Source organism: Harpegnathos saltator, unplaced genomic scaffold (genome assembly GCF_003227715.2).
Source record: "Harpegnathos saltator strain DR-91 unplaced genomic scaffold, Hsal_v8.6 scaffold460, whole genome shotgun sequence".
NCBI lineage: Eukaryota > Metazoa > Arthropoda > Insecta > Hymenoptera > Formicidae > Harpegnathos > Harpegnathos saltator.
Genome location: NW_020230273.1, coordinates 434,602 through 444,863, shown reverse-complemented (window position 1 = coordinate 444,863; position 10,262 = coordinate 434,602). Strand labels below are relative to the sequence as shown.

Below are 10,262 nucleotides of genomic sequence, written 5' to 3'. Positions count from 1 at the left end.
CCAAATTCTCAATATTATTCGAACACATTAAATAGGAGAATAAAGTTAAAATTTCTTTGTTAATAGTGAGATTTTAATTAAAGTTAGTCAAAATAATTTTCTTATCACCGGTCTTTCCACCCTTACTGTTGTTTGATTAATTTTTTTAAAAGAAGAACAAAACTATACCCAAAAAACATTCTTGCTAAATTTCTCGAGAACAAATGCAGATATGAAAAAACATTTCAAGCAACGTGTTATTTGTTTCGGAATTCTGGATAAAAATAGTTCTTTTCTCATACTTTCTTCCTCTTTTTCTCTTTTTTTTGTAAAAATAACTTTTTGACCGGAAATGTCTGAAGTAAGATATCAGATTAATTTTACTACGTAATGCGTCATCTAAAATTCTAAAATTCTAGAAGAAAGATACGTAATTTCTGAAAATAAAGGGAATCCTATAGGAAGAAAAGATTATTACAAGAACGAATTGTTAGCGATACTCTTGAAGCGGTAGAAACAGATAATAGTTCTTTCTATTCAATCTGATCTTAATAACCTTAATGGACGATAAATATAGACCCAATATGTTTTGACAAGGTTAGTCTAAATTATTCTTCGACTTATTGTATGCTAATATAGCAGTAGCCAATCGCAGCCAGAATCAAAGTTTACCGGATGTCATGAACCGGATCATATGAATAAGGAAACTTACAGTGGCGTGCAAAAGTTTCGAGCCATAGTGTCTTTTTAAGATACATGACAATATATTGATTTGCTCTAAAAATTAATTATATAAAATAGTTGACATAACATTCTTACAAATAATAGTACAGTTACAAAATTTTGAAATTACATAGTTTCTAATTATTTAATCATATAATATTTACATGTGTTCAAAAGTATTGAGCCATATTCTTATTGTGTGACTTTATGAACCCGGTTTATTTAGGTTTCTTATGAAACTCCTTCGTATATATTTGCTTTAACTATTGTTAACAATAAGTTACAGTCTATTGTTTACCGCAATGCCGAAACATACAAGCCTTCAGTTACGCAATGCCGTGATTAATCTTTCTCAACAAGGAAAGGTTTCTCGCGAAATTGCTAATTGCTTATTAATTGATAAAAGTACTGTAAATAGGATTATTGCTAAATATAAGTTGACGAATTCTCTAGCTAATAAACGAAACGGTAGACCTCGCAAAACTACAAAGCGCGTCGATAAAATGATCATATAGAGGAAAATGGGCAATACATTGATATATTAATAATGGAAAACAATGATTTATAATATACAATATTATAATAATATTCGTTAAATATAAGAATTAAAGGGTTAATATAAAAATTAAAGAATTAAAACGTAGATTACCTGTTGTACAAGGGTGGAATTTGAAAAAGAATACAATGGTCAGAATTTCTGACGTTAATATAAAATATTTCCTTTCATCTTGTACGGCTAAACCGCTGTATTCTTTTTCTAATTCCACCCTTCTACAACAGGTAATCCACGTTTTAATCTTTTAATTCTTATATTAATCCTTTAATTCTTTATTAAACTTTATTAATTCTCTAATAAACACTAGTTCGTAAAATGGCAAAGGACTCTTTTAAAATGTAGATTACGTTTCAGAAGAGTCCTTTGTCATTTTACGAACAAGTGTTGTCCTTAATCGTCAGGCACATTGCACATAGAATTGTAATATGTGCGTGTATGTATACTATATACTCTATATTCTAATTTAATATACTAATAAACAAATACTTTCGACAGATACAGAGAGGAAAGATCATGGTATGCTATTTACTGATTCTTTTTTACTTTCGCGAATCTTTTAATTTCTATAATTAATTTGTAGATGAGATTAAATATTAAGAGGCCGATTTTAAGACTGTTTAATAATGCTTAAGAAACCTTCCTTTCTTGCCTTTTCAGAAAGTAAACTGTACGATAAAACATTATCATTATTTGGACAGTTAACCAATTTGACATATCGTAATTTAAGAAACGATATACGTAATTCAAGAGATAATATTTCCTTTTTTATTATTACTCACGAAACCACAGAGCTCTCTATTTTTTTATATTTGCCTTGCTCTCTGAATATTGTTTATTCACAACACTCTTGTTAAGACGTTACTTTAAAATCTTACCACCGAAGGTAATTTATTTGACGATACTAAGCGAAACATCCTGTAGTTATTGATACTACCTGTGCGTGTAGCGTCGGCAGGTAAAAAAGATCACGGTAAAATGTCGCGCAAGAACGATCTCACATTTTACCGCAAATACATCGTTGTACGTTAAAGTTCTACTCGAATGGGAAGAATGGCGTGATGAAAGAAAAAAAGAAAGAGAACAATGATGTGATTAGATCAACAAAAGCGATTCCCTTTTTCATTTCATTTACCTACGCTTTACTTTTTCTGTCCGCACGATTTCTGCGCATACTCCGGCCTACCTGGCCAATTTGTACCTATTCGTCCATGTGCAGAAACACTCCCTAGTGTCGTCGATTTAGTATAGCGGAGCGCGCTTAACGCGATGCTACTATGCGGTGTATTGCGTGCAGCATTATCCGCATCTTTCGGCACCGTCGTGCAAATCGCGATTTTTCTACTGCAAAATTCGAATATTTCGAGAGTGCTCGCGTCCATGCCACCAGGAACCGGTCAGTGATAAATATATATATATATATATACATATGTACCTACATACACGTACACACACTCACATATGATTCTGTATATTTTAAAAATAGTTTCATTCACCATGAGTGAAAATGTCATCGTAGACTGACGAATTCTTTCCTATAAAATAAAAGCGTCATGCACATAATTTTGTATCACCGAAATTGGCACCCAGTTTAATTGCAATATTTTCTGAGATTACATTTTTACTTAACTCAGTTCGTAATCGCCGAATCGTCGATTTTTTTCAACGTCGAGTGCCCGACGAACTCGCTTTATTTTTGTCGCGCAAAGTTAGTCTCGTGAAAAACAGGAGGAAAGAACTGACACTTCCTCTTGCGTGCTACTTATGCTGCATTAATTTTTATTATCATGCCTACCTTTACTACGTGTGTGCTTTCTTCACCAAACAACAGCCGAATACCTGTACTTCGTTTTACCTTCTCTCTCTCTCTCTCTCTCTCTCTCTCTCTCTCTCTCTCTCTCTCTCTCGCGCGGCATATTTTACGCGCGTACACACGGCGTATGTGTGCGTGTATGTGTGAATCAAGCAACGGCAAGCACATATACGTAGTTGGTTCCACGTGCTCGATCGATTCGGGAGCGCTCTTTCATAAAGCGATACACGTGCACGTGAGAACACAAGCGCTCCGCGTCCCGTGATCCCATTTCCGCACGGGGTGCATTCTTCCGCGACCTTGTTGTCAATGTGCTGGCAACTGAAGTCAGTCAGATTTCAGCAGATATTGCCAGCTGGGCGCCAGTCTGCAACACACGGCTTAAGTAATTCAGCACTCTCGTGCAGGTGTACGCGGTCTGCACAATCGATATTATTATCAGCATACATGTGTACGTGTCAAGAGCGACGTGCTCGCCGGAATACGGCAGCGCTATTCTGCGTGATGGTGGCAAGACAGCGCAAGATGTTTCCGATCGATAAACCATAAGCATAATTTATCGGGATATACTTGCTGATACTTCGAATTTTGCACATCGGCGTCGGGTTATCGTGGACGGCAGAAGGCGCGACCATGGTCGCTCCTCGGAAGGAGTCACACGGAGACGCTCCTCATTATATCGACACGTATGCGTCATAGAGACGCGTCAGCACGAGATTACCCGTAAATTCGCGGGAATGCCGGCGATAATGCGACGGAATGAGCGACGCGTTGTACGGGGGGTTAATGGCGATCAATTTCACTCATTCTCACCATAGGAACTCCGTTTTCTATCGATTTAACACTACCATCACGTACTAAAAATACCTGAGACACGCCGCGTGACTATGAACCCTGCGTATGCATGAGATAATTGGCGCTGAGCGTCTGCTTCGAAGACGGCAAAAAAAATCCATACCTTGCATCGTACAATATTTCGTATTAAAGTTACTTGTAAAAAAAAAAATTAAAAGAAGAAAATAATGCATGTGTGCACAGACGCAGCGTGTACTGCACGCACTCCGGAGTGATCGTGAATTTTTCCCCAGCTGCCGTTCGCTGAAGTCTGACGGAGACGAATCGCGAGAGCTCGCGTGGACACAAAGTTGCGAAATTGCGAGCGATTTGAGTAGTCGCGATACCGCGACGATACTCCCGCACCGGAAAGTCAAACGGACCGTGAAACCAGGTCGTTGCGACAACGCGGAAAAAATTACGCGAAGAGAATAAACACCGCGGACGTGTCCCATGTAGCGTCATAATTGATCGGCGGTTTGAAAAGCGGAGTCCGCTTGAAAAGCCTCAACCCAAAGTCAACCTCACTCCGAGGCTCATGCTGTTCGCGGAGAACCGTGCTCATCCGCCGCATCGCGGCTTTCTCGCGCTTGGCGAAACGTTGCGAAACCTCGCCGCGAGGGACATTATCCTTGTGATTAGCGGAACACGCGGTATGACAAAATAAGCGAACAACACAGGCCGGTGATTATCGAAAATAAGCTCCGCTCACGCATGTGAATGGATCGTGCAACTTTTACGAGGCCTGCTCACGTGATTGCGTGATAAGGGATTCCTTCCTCTTAACTTCCCGTCGTCTCCGCTTTTTATTATCGTATCTATTATGATCGGTTCATCCTCCTCCGCGCGCGATGTCGTGACACTGTTGATAAGTCGCATGACGGCCGGTCATTGGCCTCATCGGCGAGCTGCCTCGCCGGAAAAGCTACCGCGGCCACGCACCATGTCTGTTTTCTTACCCTTCTTCCTGCGTGACGTGGTTTACGTAACTTTTCTCCGGCAGGCCATGAGGCTCTTCAATTGTATAGCTTAATTTTATAGTTAAATTATTATCTATGTTTTATTCGGAGCTGAATGCAATGCAACCGTATTGCGACTGAAGATTGGAACGTGTGTAACAATTATTTCTCTCGCATACGTCGTTGATATCTAAGAGAAATAAAGATTTGCCGCAGAGGATCTCATCGGTTCCATAACATCGAGTCGCAATATCGTATCGCATGACACGGTTTGTCCGCGGCATCATATCTCGCGGTAACATGCACGTACACGTGGAAGAGCAAAGAGCCTTGACATCAGTTCTTGTTCACGTACAGAAGACGAGATTATCCTAATCGAGCACTTGCCGGGGCGGCGAGTGCATCTTCAGGATTTCTTCTGGACCGGCCTGGAGGACGCGCCACCATGGGTGGACCCAAGTCAGGGTTTAACCTACTACGAGACCAGAACGATCGTTCACACTGTCACGGTCTACACGCCGACCGACGAGAAGGTTCCCGCGTCGCCTCATCACCCGGAAGCCCACAATCCGGAATGCGTAATGTGCATAGAACCGACACCTAGGTTGGACGACGATGAGGATCAGAGCATCGGGGTCCTGATTGGGGAGGATCCAGGTCCAAGGTAGTTAGGATGGATCAATATTATGGGGTAAAGTGTATCGTTTGGATTGGAGAAGAATCAAAAGTGATCAAATCGATACAACGGATATGTTTTCGCGAGACTGTCGCAAGAAGTAATATCGTTAAAATGAATCAGAGCAATGACATCGTTGCTGCTGAATGATGTAGAGCCAACGACGAAGGAAAATGAAGAGATATGCTAATATCAGGTACTGGCTGCTGACGGTTCTTCGGCCAGGTGAGGTCGTGCCACCCAAAGTCGAGCTTCGTTTGGCACGCCTGTATAGAGCCGCGTTTTCCAGGCAGCAACAACGGCACCTCGGCTTGCTGTCGACCGATCCGCGATCCCGGAGAAACGCATTGTCACGTGGCTACGCAAGCCGGAAGGTAAATTGTTACGTCGTCTCCTCGTTATTCGAGCGCTCGCTGCCCGAATTACGGACAAGGCTAATTTGTATATTCCCTCGTATCGATCATTTTCCCTGCAATGGATTTCGAGCAATCTTTCAGGCGAAACCCGCTTGCGATCAGGCGCTCTTATTCTTCTTAATGCGCGCGTTATGTACAGAGTGCACCAGGACATTTCGGAGCTTCGTCCCAAGCAGGAGTCCGTCAAACAGAGACTCCAGCGAACGCAGGTGAAGCGCAACCGACCGAACTGACCGTCGGTGACTCTTCATCTGATACGGCAACCGAAGCGGGCGTTCCGAGCTTAGCTGGGGACAAAACGCAGCTTCCGAACGACATACGGGTCAAGTCTATGAAAATGATTGAGATCCCCAGGCCGAAGAAGATGCTGCTTCCGACGTTCGACACTATGGACGATTACGAGAAACCCACGAAGGAGGGCCTCGCCCTGAAGAAAATCATAAAGACTTTGAAGGAGGACACGCAAGCCTCGTCGTCGGAGAACGACGAGTTCACAAGCATTGAGCCCGAGATTGGTACGAGCTCTGGCGAGTTATTTCCGCGAGAGTTCACGCCAGCACCGTATGCCAAATCGAACGTCGACGTTGTTGCCTCGGAGAACCGCTCGACGACGAGCTTGAGCGAGAACGAGAGCGCGAGCGCAGCCGTGCGCTCGAAGATGCGCCTGGTGGATGGCTCGGTTCCGGGGATCGTGAAGGTGCGGATGCAAAACACGAGCGTCATCGAAGGCGGTGCGACGAGACTGATCTACTCGGTCCACCTGGACGGCAAGCCCGTCCCGGCGGAAACGGCCGCGAGGGACATGGCGCTTCTCTCACCTCAAGAGGTCGCTCTGGAACTTGGCGCGCCGGTGATTATTCAGAGCGAGCGTGAGTGACTAATAGCAATTTGCTGAAGAGTGAATGGTGTGTTCGATGAGGCGCGAATGCACATGCTTTATCGCGTTTGCAGCTTACTTGAAGGAGAGTCGACCCCTGGCGCTGTCGCGGAAGAGAGACGCCTGGTTGCTGATAGGCGCAGCCAGCGCGGGTGTCGTTTTGTTAATCGTGGTTCTCACCAGCTTGATCCTGGCCGCCAAGAAGAAAAGAGCGCACAGTGCCGTCGTCGGGCCGCCGAACAAAAGTATACTCAAGAAAGATCGCGAATATGCGGCCGCGACTCCCGGTCTCGATAACGCCGCGTTCTCAACGTCGGAAACGGAGGTCAAGGTATGCAATCTGCGCGACACTTGTTTCTATTCTCGGTGTAAGCGGTGTAAACTTGAGGAAGCTTCCAATCCGCGATTGAGCCGGTATCCACGCGGGAGTCGGCGCGGGCTCCTGTGACGGCGATTAAACGCTCAGACGCGGGCTTGCGAAATTATGTAAAATCGTGCAAGCTGGAAGGTGTTCCGCAAACTGCACAATTGTTTCGTCGCGTGCGAAAGATTACGAAGGATACCATGAGGAAACGAGCGCGAGCCATTGAACACGGCACGCGAAAGATCTATAAACAAGCACGTAAATTACAAGGAGAGACAATTGAGTTTCTCGATGTCGCGGTCGGGACGATATCGATTTCAATACGAAATATTACTCCCACCCCCCCTCCCCCCGCCACCACCGGGCGAATCGTACGCTTCTTCTTAAGCGGCCCACCCTTGCCCGCAGACCGACGGTACCAGTCAGCGGCAAACCCCACGAACTTTGTCCAGAACTCCGATCACGCCCGACACACCCGACAGTCTGGAGTTGGGCATTCACGAAGTTTCCAGCGACAACGACGACGAGCCGAAGAAGGCTCGCGGCTCGGTACCTTGGGGCGTTCAGGAACATCCAAGTAAGAAGGCAAGGTAATCAACGAACTGCCTGACTAACTAACTCACAGACGACTGTAATATCGTCGACGATTTTACTTGGGGAGGAAACTGCTGTCGAATCAGTCAAACTGATCAGCAATGGCGTGATTGAAGCAAATCTCTTTGATTCAGCGATATTTTTCGAACTGACGCAGCGTACATTGTTTCAATAACTCGGATGTTGGTTTCAACAAAACTGCTGTTGGTTCCAGAAGATTTGCGACAATTACAGCGCTGTTCACCAATTCTATTGATTCGACAGTATTTTTCCGTGTAAGTGCACAAAACTGTGCAAAAGGTAGAGAAAGATTCGATAACCCATTGATGACCTAAAATGTAGCCGAAAGAGTCGAGTTTGATTGAACGAAGCGTGGTAAACGCGCGAAAAGTTCAATAACAAAGTAGCTTCACGCGTATATTTGTAGGCTGTCGCACGGCAGGATGACGAGAACAAACGCGGTCGACCAGCCCGGAACACCCGACTCGTTGGACACGATGGACGATCACATGGAAACATTGGAGTCCTTGGAGAACGGCTATGTCAGGCGGGAGGACTCCACCGCTTCTCCACGGTCTTATCTGTCAATGCCGTCGTGCAAGCAGTTCCCCAGCATGAGAAGCGTCGAGCCACTGTCGAGGGTGCTGGAACCCGTCATGGTAATACAGGAAAGACACCAACCCGGGTCAGATCGCGCGAATAAGACGTGCACATGATTGTGCCGATGATAAGATCTGCTTTCTTTAGGTCAGGCACCTGGACATTGATTCTCCAGAGCTGGTGCGTCACGACCGAAGCGACAATATCGACGACACGTTCCTCGCGAGGACGTCGAGCGCCTCGAGAGATCCCGGAACCGTAGGGCCGATCGTCTGGAACCTCAGCAAACGATCGTTCTCCGCGGAAGGTACGCGGTGTCGCTCTTCCAGCTTTACGTGCGTTTGGTACTTTAATCGCGATCGCTTGAACAATCCAATAGTCCAACCTCATCAGCATTCCTACGGAGTCGATTACGAGCGATTAAGTGGTAACGTCGTATCTCTCGAGCATTGCACCGCAGCAAGTGAAGCTACGACGACTACGCTCGCTCGCGATCGGCTACTGTGACGTGCGAGAGGAATAGTTCACTTCTTCACACAATCTCTCGAAAGACTCGACTTGTCTGAAGGTAACGGTACGTCCGAAACGGATGTCGATGGAGTGTACAATCTACCAGCGGGACCCGTGGGTCGCGCCAGGAGAAGACTCCATGAGCTCCTCGAGGATTCCTTCAGCCTCTTCGGCAGCAGAGACGCCAAGATTAAAGAGCCGCAGTCGCAAACGACGCAGCCACCGCCGAATGCGGTCTCGCGAACGGCGGACACACTCGCGATACTCTCGGAGACCAGAGGCAAATCCGCAAACGTCAGGTACATATACTTCCTCTTCTAACGGATAATTGCTCTGCTACTCAAGCACATATGTTTCTGTATCCCTCAAAACCTTATTCCTCAGTCCGTCGTCCAGAGAAACTCGAGAGTCTAGAGATTAACTTGTAACAAAGTGAAAGACTCTGCGATAAGTTAGACAGTAATAACATACTGCAACAATGTCCAGTGGTTGGCAGTAAATAGATAATACAGTGTGTAATCTGCAAGCGCAGAATAAATAAACCGTAAAAACGATCGAATGATCATCTAGTCCAGTAGCAACACCCACGATGGAAATGAAAACACGACCACGTACATCATTACCACGCAGAGGTCTCGACGAGGACATCCCGGAAACAGGTCAGACCGGGCCGCTTCATCCTCGCGGTGCCTGGGGCTCGAGGCCACTTAGCGCAGGACCGTTCCATCGGCCGAACTTGCCGGAAGTGGACAGCAGACGCATATTAGCGGAAAGTAGACTTCTACCGGAAGATCCCGCGGTACCTTTAATCGCGTCCATCAAGAAGGAACTGGAGAAGTTCTCGCCTCTGTAGGAGGACACACAGCTGCAACAGGAGTGCATCAGCCTGAGTCCGCCGTCCGCAGAGTCATGTCACTCTTTATAAATTGAAGAGGACAGCGTGTAAATAACTTAGATTAACCTTTTCCACAAGATTTTGTATCTCGACGTTGAAGAATTTCCCTTCTGTGTGAATTAGAATACAGCAAGCTCTGAAATATTTCGCACATAAATACCTCGTAGAAGCACAAACGTATCTCGCAGAAGAAGACGAAAGTGAATTATGTACCGTAGCCTGTCTTGTCTTGTCTTGTTACAAATCGAAATTGTGCCACCGAACTGTTGACTTGTTAATCAGCTGTAACTGTACATATTATTGGGCAAGTATACACTGGCGAAACTTGATACGCCCGATTGAGATACTTCAGGTAGGAAGCTCGACTGATTAAATAACGAAAAAATAAAGAAGAAAACACGATGAGTACTTGTGACTGATCCGTCCAATGTGGAAATGTATCTATAAACTGAAGTATGCAATAAACTTG

The 10,262-nt window shown here is 45.2% G+C and overlaps 1 protein-coding gene across 2 annotated transcripts; it reads left to right on the top strand.

Annotated features, from left to right (window-relative positions):
- The first annotated feature begins 2,053 nt into the window (after positions 1-2,053).
- LOC105191659 (uncharacterized) lies at positions 2,054-10,236 on the top strand. Of its 2 annotated transcripts, none has more exons than XM_011155203.3 (10): positions 2,054-2,651; positions 5,219-5,525; positions 5,734-5,911; positions 6,093-6,822; positions 6,905-7,161; positions 7,603-7,784; positions 8,216-8,447; positions 8,536-8,695; positions 8,957-9,197; positions 9,469-10,236. In XM_011155203.3, the coding sequence occupies exons 1-10, from the start codon at positions 2,525-2,527 to the stop codon at positions 9,749-9,751; spliced, it is 2,697 nt and encodes an 898-aa protein (XP_011153505.1). In that variant the 5' UTR covers positions 2,054-2,524; the 3' UTR covers positions 9,752-10,236. The 2 variants fall into 2 exon arrangements, with proteins under 2 accessions (XP_011153505.1, XP_025157751.1); XM_025301966.1 differs by having other exon boundaries at positions 8,940-9,197; positions 9,469-9,562.
- The last annotated feature ends 26 nt before the right edge of the window (positions 10,237-10,262 follow it).